The following is a 17,591-nucleotide window of genomic DNA, read 5'->3' as shown; positions in this document are numbered from 1 at the left end:
CAGTGAGCTCACACCATTGCAGTCCAGCCTGGGTGACAGAGTGAAACTCTGTCTCAAAAAAAAAAAAAAAAAAAAAAAATTAGCTGGGTGTAGTGGCAAGTGCCTATAGTCCCAGCTATATGGGAGGCCAAGGCCAGAGCATTGCTTGAGTCCAGGAGTTAAAGGTTTCAGTGAGCTATGATTGCAGCACTGCACTCCAGCCTGGGCGACAGAGCGACAAGGTCTCTCTCTAAAAGAAAAAAAAGAATGAGTTAGTTTCCAAGTTCAAAGCGTACCTCTACTTGACAGGGCAGCTCCCGGGCATATTCAGATTCCAATCACTGGGTTGGGAGGGGTGGGGGTGGTGGGGGAAGGCAGTAGGGAGGAGATGGGGAGGGGGAGGGAATAGCTGGAGAAGCTCAGAGGAATCTGCGTTTGGGCATATAGTGGAGGATTTCTGGGAAGGACACAAAAAAATGTCAGACTTCAGAAAGATGAGGAAGGGGCGGAGGAGAGGCTGGGACCTGGAGCTAGCTGCGGGCTGCGGCGCCTCCGTGGGTGGAGCTAGAGCAGCGGCGGCGGCGGCGGCGGCGGCGGCGGCGGCGGCGGCGGCGGGGAGGCGGGTGTGGGGAGCTGGTGTGGGGAGCGGGTGTGTGGCTCTCCGGAGTCTGGGCGGAGAGGAGGGGCCGTTTCTGTTGGGATTTGAATTAGCCAATTAGCATCCATCTTGCCCTTCCCTCCCTCCTCTCCCCACGCTGCAGCTGGAGCGCTGAGCTCATCTGCGGGCCTGGGGCCTGAGCTGGATGGACACCTCTGGCCACCACCCTGAGCCCCATGTGCTGGGGTCGTTCTGGGGGGTTTTGGGAAGTTATCAGAATGCTGCTTTCCCTGGCATCGTCTTGGAGGGCTTGATGGACCCGAGCGGGGAGGGGGCGGGCGCTGCCTGGGAGGGTACCTCTGGGACTTCCCCAACTTGCTCTGCCAGCTCCGTGGCCCATGCCCTGACTTGCCCCTACCGCTTGGTGCCTCATTTTCCCCTTCTGTTAAATGTGGCTTTTGACCAGCTGAATCCTCAGGGCTTTTGAGCTCCGGTGGTTTTATGGAGCAGAGGGGTATTGGTGGGGTGGGGTGGGGGGTCATGAATAAAACCACAGGCCTCAGTGCCCCCCCCCCCCAACCCCCAGGCTCTCCCTCTCTGCTGGTCCTCACCGTTGACAGGACCTACAGAACCTCGGTGGGGCCTTTGCCCAACATGAGGAGGGCAAGGTCACGGGGCGGAGAGTTGCTGTGCCACATGTTTGCTGTGTGGCCTTGGGTAAGTTCCTTCACATCTCTGAGCTTGTTTCCTCATGTGGAAAATGGAGATAAAATGAGTCCCTCCCTCTAGAGGTTTTTGTGAGGATAAAATGAAATAATTCAAGTGAAGAGAATATTAAATACTAGGTCTGGAAATAAACATGTATTGGTTGTGGTTTTCTTTTTCTTTTTTTTTTTTAAGGCAGGGTCTCACTCTGTCACCCAGGCTGGAGTGCAGTGGTGTGATCTCAGCAACCTCTGCCTCCTGGGTTCCAGCAATTCTCCTACCTCAGCCTCCCAAGTAGCTGGGATTACAGGCATGCGCCACCATGTCCAGCTAATTTTCGTATTTTTAGTAGAGATGGGGTTTCTCTGTGTTGGCCAGGCTGGTCTCTAACTCCTGACCTCAGGTGATCTACCCACGTCGGCCTCCCAAAGTGCTGGGATTACAGGTGTGAGCCACCATGCCTGGTCTGGTTGTGGTTTTCTTATTGCTGAGAAGAACTCACACAGCAAGTATAAGTTCTTCTGAGCAATACATCAGTAGGACTACTAGTAGTAGTAGACTAGTAGGACTGGTTGGTAGTAGTAGTAGACTAGTAGTCTGGGGGCGAGGGTAGGCCAGGATCTCAGCCTCCCAGGATGGATAAAAATCACCAGGAGGGCTTGTTCACAATATACATTCCCAGGACCCGTGAGGAGCTGAGACCGGATACAAGGAGGTCAGGTCCAGGGAATCTGGGATCTAAACTCTGGTCTAAAGTGACTCCTGTGGGAAGCCAAGGACACACCAGGAGCACGCCCCCTTCCTCAGATACAGATGTTGCTGGAGAAAATGTTCTGGCTTTGGGTTTAATTCCTAGGTGACCTGTGCAGGTTACCTCCCTTCTTTGAGCCTCACTTTCCTCATCTGTAGAGTGGGGGTGACATTCCTACCCTCCTGGGGTTTGTAGGAGGATTCAGCCACACGGAGTCCAGAATGCTGCCTGGCCAGGGGATGCTCTTCCTTTTTTTTTTTTTTTTTTGAGATGAAGTCTTGCTCTGTCACCCAGGCTGGAGTACAGTAGCGTGATCGCTGCTCACTGCAACTTCCACCTCCCGGGTTCAAGCAATTCTCCTGCCTCAGCCTTCCGAGTAGCTGGGATTACAGGCATGCCACCATACCCAGCTAATTTTTGTATTTTTTTAGTAGAGACGGGGTTTCATCGTGTTGATCGGTCTGGTCTCGAACTCCTGACCTCAAGTGATCTGCCGGCCTCAGCCTCCCAAAGGGCCAGAATTACAGGCATGAGCCACCATGCCCGGCCTTGTTTCTTTGTTTCTTTCTTTCTTTCTTGAAACATAGTCTCTCTTTGTCACCCAGGCTGCAGTACGGTGGCCGATCACAGCTCACTGCAGCCTTGACCTCCTGGGCTCTCAAGGGATCCTCCTGTCTCAGCTTCCTGAGTAGCTGATACTGCAGGCACACACCATCATGCCCTGCTAATTTAAAAAAGTTTTTATAGAGATGGGGGTCTCCCTATTTTGCTCAGGCTGGTCTTGAACTCCTGGCCTCAAGCAGTCTTCCTACCTCGACCTCCCAAAGTATTGGAATTACAGGCGTCAGCCACCATGCCCGGCCAGGAGCTGCTCTTTCCTGAGAGCTCCCATCCCTCTCCCTGAGGATCAGGATGACAGAGGCCCAGGAGCCGAGGGGCCTGATGCCTGGGGAGCAGGGGCTGGAGGCTGCTAGTTGCACTTGGCAGGAGCCAGGCCCTAGCGCTGTAAACAGTGACCTCATGGCTGAGTACATTTGTTTATGGTTTGGGGATTTGCCCTGGTTTCCGGAAGCCGCAGCTGCCGTGCCTCCCTTAGTATCTCAGCCCCCCTACCTTGAGGGTAGCTGGGAGGATCAAATGGGATAGACACGTGGGGCCCTTCAAATGCCTGACACAGTAAGCCCACTGTTGGGGTTTATTATTAATACTTTTATTGTTGATGTTAATGTAATGTGTTTTCACGCATTGGGCCTATACGGCAAAATCAGCCTGAGAGTGAGACTTTAGAGTTGACCCACTCGATTTCAAACCTTAGTTCTATAGCCTTCCTAGCTGTGTGACCTTGGGAAGTGACCTTTCCTTTCTGAGCCTCAGAATGGGGATAATAATCAAAGTGCTTCCCAACGGGATGAAAAGCACGTGGTGAGCACCCGGGGGATGTGCCAGCTGATTCTGTAAATCACTTGTGAGGGCCGAGGGGGCCCAGGACCACTGAGGCTCACTGAGGAGCAGGGACAAGCCCAGGCCACAGGGCTCCTGCCTCCCAGTCTGGCTGCCTGGAGTTGTGATTTTTTTTTTTTCTTTTTCTGAGACAAAGTATTGCTCTGTCACCCAGGCTGGAGTGCAGTGGTGCAATCTCAGCTCACTGCAACCTCTGTCTCCTGGGTTCAAGCAATTCTCCTGCCTCAGCTTCTCAAGAAGCTGGGATTATAGGCATGTGCCACCACGCCTGGCTAATTTTTGTATTTTTAGTAGAGACAGCAAAGACGGGGTTTTACCATGTTGGCCAGGCTGGTCCTGAACTCCTGACCTCAAGTGATCTGCCCGTCTCAGCCTCCCAAAGTGTTGGGATTATAGGCGTGAGTCATCGTGCCTGGCCTGTGCTTTCTTTTGATACAGCAGCCATCAGGGAAAGGGAGTAAATAGGAAAGGGATTCCATGGAGAATGGGGCAGAAGGGAACTGGGGAATCATGGAGAGGATGGGAGGGGATGAAATCCATAGAGTTGTTCATGAACCCCAGAGGATCCAGAAATCCACATGGATTGTAACTTCTTGATGGGGACTGGTAGCCTCCCCAGGTGGAGGACATGGTGGAGATGGGGCATCCCCGCAGGTGGAGAGGAGCTGGCCCAGATGGGAGCTCATTTGAGAGAGGAGCCCTCACCCCAGCCAGGGGTGCAGCCCTTCCTGGATAGTGGGTGGGGTTGGCATTTGAGGGCAGCCTCTTCAGCCCTGCGAGGGCAGGTGCCACTCCCCATGTATATTCAGTCATTCACTCATTCATCTCCCTCCCTTTTCACTTGTTGGACCCTTGGATTTATTTGTTCATCCAACAAGCATTTATTAGGCACTTAGTGTGTGCCTGACGCTGTGCTGCTGCTGGGACACATAGATGTGAATGAGGCCAAGTATGTCTGCGGCCTTGATCTCTGTACCCCACCACTCCTGCCTCCAGTGCCTAAGCAGGATGAGTGAGTTGAGTGAGTTAGTGAGTGAGTATGAGTGAGTTAATGAATGGAATGTTGATCAGGACAGGGGCTTACTGGGTGACCTAACAGCCCCAAACCGGGGACCATGTTTAAATAACTTAACCTGGGTCACATAGCCAGTAAATGCTGGAACTGGGCTTGAATCTAGTTTTCCTATCTGCAAAGCCCTTGTTCTGATACTGAGGGGTTGTTCTCCCCACTTTGTGGATGAGGAAGGTCTGGTACCCAGAGAGGCTGTGGGAGGAGCCTCAGGGGCCCACTCCTGGCTGTCCTACGAGATCCTCGGGCAGAAACAGGCAGTGGCAGTGCAGGGAGGGAGAGGCCATGCCTGGTTTCCTTTCTGGTCGTTGTTTTTCCTGGCCTGCCTCATACATTGCCAAGGGGTCCGTGCCGAGCTGGGCTTCGGCCCAGGCAGAGGTCAGAGCCAGGGAGGGCCCTCTTCCCTTCTGGCAAGGAGGAGGCACAACAGTCATTTCCGAGACCAGCAGGCATGGGGTGCTGGGCTCTCTGCCCCACATGGAGTTCCTGCTGGCGAAACCTGGGCACCCCTGGGAGACCCTGGGCTATACTGGCCCCTCAGCCAAACCCCTGGGGCTCCCAGCCCAGCTCAACCCACACTGGCTTTGCGTGACCCTGAGTGAGTCACTTCTGCTCTGAGCTCCAGTTTCCTTGTAAAATGGGGACAGGATTGGGGTGAAGATGGGTGAGTTTGGCATGCAGTAGGTATTCACCAAACAGTAGTTCCCAATGTACATAAGACATGGAGTCTGGTTGCAATTTCCCAGCCCAGAAGGGCCTTCCTTCCTCATCCCTGCAGGCCTCCTTTCCTGGCCTCCCTCAACCAGCCAGCAGGGGACAGAACAGAGGGTGTCTACCAGGAATGGGGTGCTGTTGCTACAGAGTCCTGGACCAGGATCAGAGATTGCAGCTCCTCTAGCTTCTTTCTGTAGGGATGACTTGGACATCTGCCCACCCTTTGTCATTTTGGGCCTGTTCTACATCCCAGACAACTAGATATAGGTCTCAGGGTCACACTGTGACCTCCAGCCATCATGCCCTTCTCTGGGCTTCAGTTCCTTGGAGCAGCAGCCACCAGTCACCCAGAACTCACTGTGTGCAGGCCCCAGGCCAAGGCTTTTGTGTAATAGCTGGTTCAGTTATCCTGTCAGGCCTGTAAGGTTGACATCTGCCCACCCTTTGTCATTTTGGGCCTGTTCTACATCCCAGACAACTAGATATAGGTCTCAGGGTCACACTGTGACCTCCAGCCATCATGCCCTTCTCTGGGCTTCAGTTCCTTGGAGCAGCAGCCACCAGTCACCCAGAACTCACTGTGTGCAGGCCCCAGGCCAAGGCTTTTGTGTAATAGCTGGTTCAGTTATCCTGTCAGGCCTGTAAGGTTGACCCTGTTATTACTGCGTTCATTTTATAGTTGAGGAGACTGAGGTACAGAGAGGAAAATTGCCTTGCCCAGGACTACATGCTGGTCACTGGCAGAGATGGGATTCAGTGGTCTAGGGCCCATCTTCTCTGGGTTTCCACTGCAGCTCAATCCCCTCTCTGTTTTGTTTTGCTTTGCTTTGTTTTGTTTTTAGGAGACAGGGTCTCGCTCTGTTGCCTAGGCTGGAGTGCAGTGGCACAATCATAGCTCACTGCAACCTTGAACTCCAGGGCCCAAGTGATTCTTCCATCTTGGCCTCCTGAGTAGTTGGGCCTGTAGGTGTGTGCCACCATGCCAAGCTAACTTTTTTGGGTTTTTTTGTAGAGGTGGGGTCTTGCTATGTTCCCCAGGCAGATCTCGAATTCCTGGGCTCAAGCGATCCCCCTGCCTCGGCCTCTCAAAGTGTGGGATTCCAGGTGTGAGCTACCGTGTCCAGCCCCTCAAAGTGTTGGGATTACAGGTGTGAGCTACTGTACCCAGTTTCTCAGTCTCCTCCCTTTAAGATGAGCTTCTGGCCCTCCCACAGGCTTTTGTGAGGACTGCGCAAGTGGTGGCTGGGAGAGGCTTTGGAAGTGTGAAGAGCCCAGGTAGCCAGGCACAGTGGCTCATGCCTGTAATCTCAGCTACTCGGGAAGCTGAGGCAGGAGGATCCCTTGAGGCCACAAGTTCAAGACTCTCCTGGACCACATAGTGAGACCCCGTTTCTTTTTATTTATTTATTTAGAGACAAAGTTTTGCTCTTATTGCCCAGGCTGGAGTGCAGTGGCATGATTTTGGCTCACTGCAGCCTCTGCCTCCCTGGTTCAAGCAATTCTCCTGCTTCAGCCTCCCAAAGTGCTGGGATTACAGGCACCTGCCACCACGCCCGGCTAATTTTTTGTATTTTTAGTAGAGATGGGGTTTCACCATGTTGGCCAGTCTGGTCTCGAACTCTTGACCTGAGGTGATCCACCTGTCTCGACCTCCCAAAGTGCTGGGATTACAGGTGTGAGCCACTGTGCCCGGCTGAGACCCCGTTTCTACATAAAAATGCAAAAATTAGCCAGGTGTGGTTATGCATACCTGTAGTCCCAGCTACTCAGGAGGCTGAGGTGAGAGGATTGCTTGAGCCCTGGAGTTCAAGCCTGCAGTGAGACATGATTGCACCACTGCACTCCAGCCTGGGAGACATAGTGAGACCCTGTCTCAAAAAAAAAAAAAAAAAAAGCCTCAGGTAAATGAAAAGGCATTCCTGAGAACAGGGTCTTCCCAGCTTTCTGGGGCTGTGCTGTGATACAGACGCTGAGAGGTTGCGGTACCTAGGTTTGGGTTTTGGTTCTACTGCTTCCTTCATGAGTTTCTTGGTCTCTTTGTGCCTCAGTTTGCTCATCTGCAGCGTGGCAGTGATGCGATAGGAACTTTCCTGTCTCTGGGGTTGCCCTGCTGTGAAAGTCGGGTGGTCAGTGGGACTTGGAGTGGGGGCTCTCCTCAGCCTGCTCACATCCTTCTCTCTCCCATCCCTGCACAGGTCTCTAAGGACATCTCCATGCGGCTGCATAAGGAGCTCGAGGTGGTGGAGAAGAAACGGGCGCGGCTGGAGGAGGAGAACGAAGAGCTTCGTCAGCGGCTCATCGAGACTGAGTTGGCTAAGCAGGTGCTGCAGACGGAGCTGGAGCGACCGAGAGAGGTGAGGACCTCGTGCATCCAGCAGGGCCAGCCTAGGGCAGGTGGGCACATGCAAGCCCCCCCAAGCCAGTGTCTCTGTGAGCCCCCGCTTGTGGGAAATGGGCAGTTTATGCCTCCCTGGCAAGGTTGTTTATTCTTTCATTCCTCCAACATGCATTTCCTGAGCACCTACTGTGTAAATTGTGTGCTGGACACTAAGGTTACAATGGTGAACAAAATACACCCAGTTCCTGTCCTCAGGGAGCTCACGGGGTAATGAGAGAGAGAGTCATTCATCAAAGAACCACAGCCGCTGTGGGAGGATTAACTGAGAAAACATGCCACAATGTCAGGCATGGGGCTCAGCCCTCTGTGCCTCAGTTTCCTTACCTATACAATGGGGCAGTGGTGCCCTGAGTCATTGTGAGGACCAACAGGAATAACGCATGTGGAGTGGCTGCAAGAGACTGCGAGATCCTGCCATTTGGTGTGAAGTCAGTGCAGGGGCTGGGTCTCAGGCCAGTGTCTCTGGGGTACTGGTGCTTCCCGAATGTGACCCTGAGACACATTCCTGTCTGTTTGTTCATGCCAGTTCCTCCCCTGGCAGACCTTCTCCTCCTGTTGTGTGTTGGGTATACAGTGTGTTATGCGCCCTGCTTGACAGTTTATCTCAAACATTTTCATGCTAACAAGCCCCATTTTGTGGATGAGCAAACAGCCCCTGAGAGAGAGGGAGGGACAACCTCAAGGCCATGCAGGGCTCAGGGGGTTCTGCAGAATGCCAGCTAGAAACCATCAGCCTAGGTGTCCCTTAAAGGCTGGAATCCCCCCATTCCAGGGTTCTGTGTTCCAAATGGCCTGGGGTGGCTTCTGGCCCTAGAGGCAGAGCCAGGCCTTAGCTCTCTGCCTGCTGATGAGATATGAGGATCGTGCATTCTTCTAGGGCACACTCCTGGCTGCAGGCGCTGCCTGCCTTCCTCCCCCGAGGGCGAGCCTGCCAGTGTCCTTGGACTGAGACACCACAGCCCAAGGCCAGAACATTCCTCCAGCCATCCTTCCCCCTGGGTGTGTTGGTGTGATGTGCCAATGCCCTCTCAGTGTGCAGGGAGAGGAGGCGTTTGCTGCTAAGGGTGGCTAGCCCCCTCCCTTCATTCAGCTGCCCGCCCCCATGGCCTGGACCATAACACGGAGCACCATCTTCACACCGTCTTGCTGCTGCAACCCTTGATAGTGAAAAGGGGAGACAATTTCTGAAAGCATCTTAAGGTCACGGTACAAGTAATGAAACTGAGGCTCAGGAGGAACAGCTTGCCTGAGTTCACCCAGCCTCTCCTTAGCAGAGATGTGGCTGGAACCCTGAAGCCACTTCCCCTCTCTAAGTCTCAGTTTCTTTATCTGTGACATCAGGATAAGCAAGCAAACAAACAAGCAAAGCCTGCACGGTGGCTCACACCTATAATCCCAGCACTTTGGGAGGCCAAGGTGGGCAGATCTCTTGAGCCTAGGAGTTCGAGACCAGCCTGGGCAACATAGTGAAACTCTGTCTCTATAAAGAATGCAAAAATTAGCCAGGTGTGGTGGTGCCTGCCTGTAGTCCCAGCTACTTAGGAGGTGGAGGCTGCAGTGAGGTGAGATCGCACCACTGCACTCCAGCCTGGGAGATAGAGTGAGACCCTATCTCCAAAAAAAAAAAAAAAAAAAAAGGGGGTCCAGGCACAGTGGCTCACGCCTGTAATCCCAGCACTTTGGGAGGCTGAGGTGGGTGGATCACCTGAGGTTAGGAGTTCAAGACCAGCCTGGCCAACATGGCGAAACCCCATGTCTACTAAAAATACAAAAAAAGATTAGCTGGGTGTGGTGGCGGGCACCTGTAATCCCAGGTACTTGGGAGGCTGAGGCAGGAGCATCTCTTGAACCTGGGAGGTGGAGGTTGCAGTGAGCCGAGATTGCGCCACTGCATTCATTCCAGCCTGGGCGACAAAAGCAAAACTCCATCTCAAATAAATAAATAAATAAATAAATAAATAAATAAATAAATAAATAAAGCAGGATGATAACTGTACGCAGCCTATGAGGTTGTTTAGGATCATTAATAAGATTATGTAGCCATAGAATACTATGAAGAAATTAAAAAGAATAAGATAGTATGGCAGTTCCTCAAAAATTAAACATAGAACAATCATATGATCCAGCAATCTCACTTCTAGGTATATCCCAAAAGAATTGAAAGCAGAGACTCAAAGAGATATTTACACACCCGTGTTCATAGCAGCATAACTCACAATAGCCAGAGGGTAGAAGCAACCCAAATGTTCATCAACAGAGGAATGGATAAACAAAGTGTAGTACACATGTATAATGGAAAACTATTCAACCTTAAGAAGGAATGAGGCTGGGTGTGGTGGCTCATGCTTGTAACCCCAGCATTCTGGGAGGCAGAGGTGGGCAGATTGGTTGGGGCTAGGAGTTCAAGACCAGCCTGAGCAACATGGCAAAACCCCGTCTCTACAAAAAATACGAAATTTAGCCAGGCATGGTTGTGCATGCCTGTAGTCCCAGCTACTAGGGAGGTTGAGGTGGGAGGATCACTTGAGCCCAAGAGGTTGAGGCTGCAGTGAGCTATGATGGTGCCACTGGACTCTAGCCTGGGCTATAGAGTGAGACCCTGCATCGAGAGGGAGAGGGAGAAGGAGGGTGGGGGCGGGGAGGGAGAGGGGAAGGGGGAGGGGGAAAACAGAAAAGAAAAGACCAGCACTTTAGGAAGCCAAGGCAGGCGGATCATGAGGTCAGGAGATCAAGACCATCCTGGCTAACACGGTGAAACCCCGTCTCTACTAAAAATACAAAAAAAAAATTAGCCAGGAGTGATGGCGGGCACCTGTAGTCCCAGCTACTCAGGAGGCTGAGGCAGGAGAATGGCGTGAACCCCGGAGGTGAAGCTTGCAGTGAGCTGAGATTGTGCCACTGCACTCCAGCCTGGGTGACAGAACGAGACTCCGTCTCAAAGAAAAAAAAAAAAAGAAAAGAAAGTATTTGGAATTTATTTGTGAAATTTTTAAAAGAGGTAAAGCTTGTAAAGAGCCCTTTGTGGTGCCTGGTACAGAGTAGGTGCTCAAGAAACACTGGTTCACATCCTTTTGCAGCTGGTGTCAGTGAGGCTGGTCTAGCTCTCCTCGCGTGCCCTGTGGTGTCTCAGGCTTGTGCACAGGAGGCGGGAGCCTGTGTTTATTATTTGCTGTTTATCCTCTCCCTCCTCCGCCTCTTTCCTGACATGGTTTCTATGGAGACGAGGGTCCCTGAGCAATTCTTCTGCCAGAGCCTCAGTCCCATCATCAAGATCTGCCGTTGCCATCCTGACAGGCTGCCGAGGTGGTGCTGTCACCCGGCTGGGAACAGGAGCCCCTGGCCTGAGCTGATGTGGTTGCCATGGAGACAGCTCTCCGCTAGAGAGAAGGGAGGTGGCAGACCCTGGCCGAGGGCTGCGGTGGCACTGTTGCCCAGCTACCCTCTCTTCCAGTGTTACACCCCTCCTTGTGTTTTAGGCAGAAAGCCAATACGAGTGTTGACGTGATTTATTATGGTATAGCTGCTGTGTTTGAGCCCTCACTCTGTGCCAGGCACCACAGAAGCCTTGACCACACCAGCACATTGTTTAACCCTCCAACAGCCTTCCCACGGACATGGTGTGGTTGTCTTATTTTATAGGTGCCACTGTTGGTTGGCAATTTTAAAATCATGATTTAATTCCCATATCATACAACTCACCATTTAAAAGTGTACAGTTTGGGCTGGGCACAGTGGCTCACACCTGTAATCCCAGCACTTTGGGAGGCCAAGGCGGGTGGATCACCTGAGGTCAGGAGTTCGAGACCAGCCTGACCAACATGGTGAAACCCCACTTCTACTACAAATACAAAAATTAGCCAAGTGTGGTGGTGGGCGCCTGTAATCCCAGCTACCTGGGAGGTTGAAATAGGAGGAGAATTGCTTGAACCCGGGAGCTGGAGGTTGCAGTGAGCCGACATCCCATCATTGCACTCCAGCCTAGGCAACAAAGCGAGACTCTGTCTCAAAAAAAAAAAAAAGTGTACAATTCAGACCAGACACAGCACTTTGGGAGGCTGAGGCAGCAGGATTGCTTGAGCCCAGGAGATTGAGACCAGCCTGGGCAATATATTGAGACCCTTGTCTCTACAAAAATTTAAAAAATTAGCTGGACCTGATGACACAAGCCTGTGGTTCCAGCTACCCAAGAGGCTGAGGTGGGAGAATTGCTTGAGCCTGGGAAACAGAGGTTGCAGTGAGCCAAGATCACGCCAGTGTACTCCAGCCTGGGTGACAGAGCGAGACCCTGTCTGAAAAAAAAAAATTAAAATAAAAACAACAAAAAATAAAAGTGTACAATTTAGTGATTTTTAGTATATTCATGATGTTTTGTAGCGTCACCATTATCTAATTCCAGAACATTTCCATGGCCCCAAAAAGTAACCTCATGCCTGTGAACAGTCACTCCCCACTCCCCCTTTCCCTCTTGCCCCCAGCAACCACTCATCCGCTTTCTGTCTCTGGATTTGCCTGTTCTGGATGCTTCATCCAAATGGAGTCTTTGGTGACTGGCCTCTTTTACTTAGCATCAGGTTTTCAAGGTTTATCCATCCATGTTGAAGAATGTAGCAGGACCTCATTCCTCTTTATGGCTGAGTAATCATCCATTGTGTGGGTATATGACCACATTAGATTTGTCCATTTATCTGGGTTGTTTTGGCTACTATGAATAATGCTGCTGGGAACATTCATGTGCACGTTTCTGAGATTCTGTGTTAGTTCTCTTGTGTAGATCCCAGGGAGTAGAACCGCAGGATGTAGACGTGACTGGGGAAAGACAAAGATGGGATTCAAACCCAGGACTCCACATCTCTCAAACCCGCACTGACTCTTCTGGTGTTGCCCCTACGCTCCTTGCCCCACCCTTGCTTTCCTAGGACCCTGTTGTGTCTTCAGAAACCTGGAAGAGGCTGCCCACTCCTGTGACTGCTTCCTTCCCTGGCACAGCCTTCTCATCCGGAATTCCTACCTGGTGGGCTAGGAAGGGGCTGATAGTTCAAAGCCCGGTTCTGCCTTTTTTCCAGACTTGGCACTTACTTGCAAGTGACTGTAACCTTGCAGAAATGATATAACTGCTCTAGCACTTAGTTTATTTATTTTATTATTATTTTTGGGGGAGACAAGAGTCTTGTTGTGTCACTCAGGCTAGAGTGTAGTGGCACGATCATGGCTCATTGCAGCCTCAAACTTCCGGGCTCAAGAGATCCTCCTGCCTCAGCATCCCAAGTTGTTGGGACTATAGGCGCACGCCACCACACCTGGCTAATTTCGTATTTTTGAAAGAGATGGGGTCTCTCACTATGTTGCCCAGGCTGGTCTCAAACTCCTGGGCTCAAGCTATCTGCCCTTCTCAGCTTCCCAAAGTGCTGGGATTACAGGCATGAGCCATCGTACCCAGCCTAGTTTGTTTATAAAATTGGAATATTATCCCTACTTCTCAGAGGTGTTTGTGAAAATTAAACAAGACAAGCAAGTAAAGTGCTTAACACAGACTAAGGACTTATTATTTTCATTAGTGTCACAACCACCGTGAGGGCTGCGGGTCTGGAGAAGCATTTGTCTTAGTTAAATAAATACATTTCTGCTTCCTCTGGCAAGGAGCTCTGTGTCTAGAGCTGCCAGTTGCCCGGGAAAGGAGCAGCTACGTTGCCAATCTTCACGTGCAGTTGGCTCCATCTGTCCTTGTGACATTTGATTTGGGGCCAATGTTTAAAACACTCTTTGTTTTCTCCCCCAAGTGATCTCTCCCTAATCAAGAGCCACATGGCCTCTCTCTGTGGCCATTTCAGCCACTCAGGAGGAAGAATGAATGCCTAAATCTTTGAGGTGCACCCCCAACCCCAGGTTCCTTCTAGAATCTACAGTAGGCCGGGCACAGTGGCTCACGCCTGTAATCCCAACACTTTGGGAGGTCAAGGCGGGTGGATCACTTGGGTTCAGGAGTTCGAGACCAGCCTGGGCAACATGGCAAAATCCCGTTTCTACAAAAAATACAAAAAATTAGCCAGATATGGTGGTGCACACCTGTAGTCTCGGCTACTCAGGAGGCTGAGGCATGAGAATTGCTTGAACCTGGGAGGCGGAGGTTGCAGTGAGCCGAGATCATGCCACTGCACTCCAGCCTGGGCGACAGAGTGAGACCCTGTCTCAAAAAAAAAAAAAAAAAAGAATCTAGAGTAAATTTTGTACCTGAAGCACAGTCTGTGCTTTCAGTGAGACCCTTCCAAACATCTCCTCCAGATTTGGTGAAAATCTGCCCTGCTGTTTTGGCAGAAGATTCATTTTGTTCCTTGGAAGGTTGGCCTTTGTTTCTTGGCCAAAGTGGGGCAGGAAGGTGTTTGAGTGCAGAGGCCCCTCCAGAGCTGTGCTCAGGCAGCTCTCTCCTGGGCTGAAGGAAAGACAAGGGAGGACATAGCTCAGGCTCCTCCTAGAAGCCTGTAGACAGGGAGATGCTTAGAGGTACCACACTGGCTGCTCAAAGATGGCCTTGTGAGTTGCTGGCGAGTGGGGAAGCCCCTGTTGCATGCCAGGCCACAGAGTTTGTCCTCAGGGCTGGGCATGTCCCCAGGCCTTGTGGCTGCATTCCTGCTGAGGCCTAGGCACCGCCCTGCCTTGTCCTGCCCTCCCAAGGCCCAGAGCCAGAACATCTGCCTCTTGGGCAGAGACTGGCTTCATCCTTGGGGGCTCCACAAAGGGGCTCTGACAGGCCCTGGCTTTCTTGTGGGGTGCAGCCCCCCAGCCGCCTGGCCAGCTGCTGCCGTGCAGAGGGGAGGAAGGTCTTTGTGCACTCTGAGCCCGCCTTGTTTTCCCTCCAGAATGGCAGGGCTGTGTGGGAGCCCACATGGCTTAGATAAGGTGGGGGAAGTGTCAGGTCCTACCAGAAAAGGGTGGAACTCGTCTCCTCTGCCCCCAACCCTGCTTTCTGGTGAGATTCAAGCCACTCAGCTCATTCACACCTTTTCTCTGCCTGCTGGAAAGGTGTTTGGTGACTTCTTGGGGAAAGTATATTTTAAAAACCTTTTATAATGACTTTTCCCTTCCCCCCAGCAGGTAGTAGTATGTGCTTAGCAGAAAAAGATTAGAAGATTCGAATAAGCCATAGGGAATTTCTGTGTGGATGGAGAGGTGCATATACTTCCAATAAGTTTTTCTATGTATACATATATGTGTATTTAAATGTAAACGTGAATATGCTTTTTTTCTTTTTTGGAGACAAGGTCTGGCTCTGTTGCCCAGGCTGGAGTGCAGGGACGTGATCTTGGCTCAGTGTAACCTCCACCTCGTGGGCTCAAGCAATTCTCCCACCTCAGCCTCCCAAGTAGCTAGGACTACAGACACATGCCACAACACCCGGCTAAGAATATGCATTTTGTTTGTTTTGTTTTTGTTCTTGTTTTTGAGACAGAGTTTCTCTCTTGTTGCCCAGGCTACAGTGCAGTGGTGTGATCTCGGCTCACTGCAACCTCTGCCTCCTGGGTTCAAGTGATCCTCCTGCCTCAGCCTCCCGAGTAGCTGGGATTACAGGCATGCACCACCATGCCCGGCTAATTTTTTTTTTTGTATTTTTAGTAGAGACGGGGTTTCTCCATGTTGGTTAGGCTGGTCTTGAACTCCCGACCTCAGGTGATCCACCCACCTCGGCCTCCCAAAGTGCTGGGATTATAGGCGTGAGCCACCGCATCCACCCAGAATATGCATTTTTTAATCTAAAAAAGTAATATAAACTCAGTGAAGCAAAAATATCATTAGAAAAGCACACAGATGCATGCCTAGCATACCTCCAAGGACAAGCTGCAGTGCTCTGGTTACGTTGGTTGCCTTGGGGCGGGATAACTGGGTGACTGGGTTCACTGTATTCTTTTATGTCCTTTTTGAATGTTGAACCATGCGACTTTGTTATCTATTCAAAAATAATAGAAATAATAAAACCCATAAATTAAAGAAGAAAGCCTTCCCTAACTGCCTCCTTCAATTCTACTCCTCAGCCTGACCCAGCATCAGCAGTTTGCTTTGTATCTTTCCAGGTCTTTCTCTAGTCTCATACAATGCAGGTTCTATATATTTTTAAACTCTTTTTTTTTTTTTTTTTTTTTTTTGAGACAGAGTCTTACTCTTTTGCCCAGGCTGGAGTGCAGTGGTGTGATCTCGGCTCACTGCAACCACTGCCTCATGGGTTCAACCGATTCTCCTGCCCCAGTCTCCCTAGTAGCTGGGATTACAGGTGCCTGCCACCACACCTGGCTAATTTTTGTATTTTTAGTAGAGACAGGGTTTCACTGTGTTGGCCAGGCTGGTCTCAAACTCCTGGCCTCAGGTGATCCAACTGCCTCAGCCTCCCCAAAAGCTGGAATTACAGGCATGAGCCACCACACCCAGCCATTTCTTTCTTCTTTCTGTGGCTGAGTAAATATTCTGTTGTGTGGATAGACCACATTTTTTTAATCCATTCTAAAGTTGGTGGACATATTTGGATTATAGGTTTTGTTTTGCTGGTTACTTCTTTCCCTTAACAGACTGTCTGAGAGACTTTACCATGTCAGTGAATCTCATGATCCCTTAGTACTTTGAATGGCTTTAGGTGATCTCATTCATTCACATGTGATGCCTGACCCCTTGGTACCTCTGCAGACCCCTGGCTCTCCTCTCTGTCACTTCACTTCCTTCCTCCAGGGAGTCTGCAGTCATTGGTGGGGCTCTGGTCACCTAATCCATGGCCCAGTGTTATAAATGAGAAAATAGAATTTCAGGGAGAGGAAAGGGTTCACCCAGGGATCATAAACTCAGCGTTGCAAGGGCCCCAGAGTTCAACTCCCAGCTGAGGCCACAGCCCTTCCCACTCAGCTTGTAATAGGTGGGCCTAGATCCTTCCATAGCCTGATGGTCTGAGCCCACAGCCCCCCCTTGCATGCTATACGGGGGTCTGCTTCTGTGTGCCCCGTCCAGGGCCCCACTGGCTGCCCTTGTCTGCTGCCTCCTGGCTCTTGTGGAAGGACTCGTTTTCTGACCCATAGCCCTGTTTCCTCCTCTTCCCTTCCAGCTTTTGAAAGCTCCCAGGTCAGCACTTCTCAAATACTGGCTCCTGGCTCTTGGCACCCAGCGTCTGAAATATCAGCCTCTGCCTCCCTGCCTCATTTGCATTTCAAAAGGTCTCTTTAGGATTTGATTGGGCTCTAAGATATTCTGTACTTAGGAGTCCATCTGGAGCTCTCCTTGCCTGGCACAGAGGATCCGACCTGCACTTCAGAATCACCTGAAAGCATTTGAAAAATACCGATGTCTCAGACCACCAGTATTTTTTCTTTTTTTTTTTTTTTTGAGTAATTCTGATGTGTACCAGGTTGAGAACCACTGTGCTAGCTACACTCTGGCCCTCATCAGAGAAGACACATTTTCTTCTACCAACTCTTTGGAATTCGGTCAAGAGCTATGTCAAGAACTGGTCGCAGGTCAGCTGTGGGTGTACTGTGAGACCTTGGACAAGTCCCTGCCCCTCTGTCTTGGTTTCAGAAAAATGGGACTCAGATTAGATCAGTGGCTGTCACTTTCAGGGATGGGGTGTGAGAGGTGGGGGATGGAGCAAGCATGTATCCAAATCACCTGGGGCCATTTTCAAAAATATACCAGCCCACCTTGAAAAGTCAAAACAACCTAAGCATGGTTTTATACATACACCACCACCATGAATCACCCCTCCTCTCTTGGGAGGAAGCGCTCAAAAGAATCGTGCATCTAATTGAATGACTTCTTTAAACATTGAGAAATTTCAGTAATTGTTACTGTAACATTTCCTCCAATTCCCTCTGTAGGGCTTGTGCCATTTGGCATTCTTGCCAGCAATTTATGAACCTTTTTGTTTCTCCATAGCTTCACCAATAGA

The 17,591-nt window shown here is 50.9% G+C and overlaps 1 protein-coding gene across 1 annotated transcript in view; it reads left to right on the top strand.

Moving 5' to 3' along the window:
* Positions 1-17,591, top strand: part of MTCL2 (microtubule crosslinking factor 2) — an 86,850-nt gene that overhangs the window by 27,662 nt on the left and 41,597 nt on the right. Inside the window, exon 3 of the mRNA XM_009437174.4 lies at positions 7,473-7,631. Coding sequence (XP_009435449.2) covers positions 7,473-7,631 — 159 coding nt within the window. The remainder of the gene's footprint in view (positions 1-7,472; positions 7,632-17,591) is intronic.

Source organism: Pan troglodytes, chromosome 21 (genome assembly GCF_028858775.2).
Source record: "Pan troglodytes isolate AG18354 chromosome 21, NHGRI_mPanTro3-v2.0_pri, whole genome shotgun sequence".
Lineage (NCBI taxonomy): Eukaryota > Metazoa > Chordata > Mammalia > Primates > Hominidae > Pan > Pan troglodytes.
This window is presented reverse-complemented; position numbering and strand designations above follow the sequence as displayed.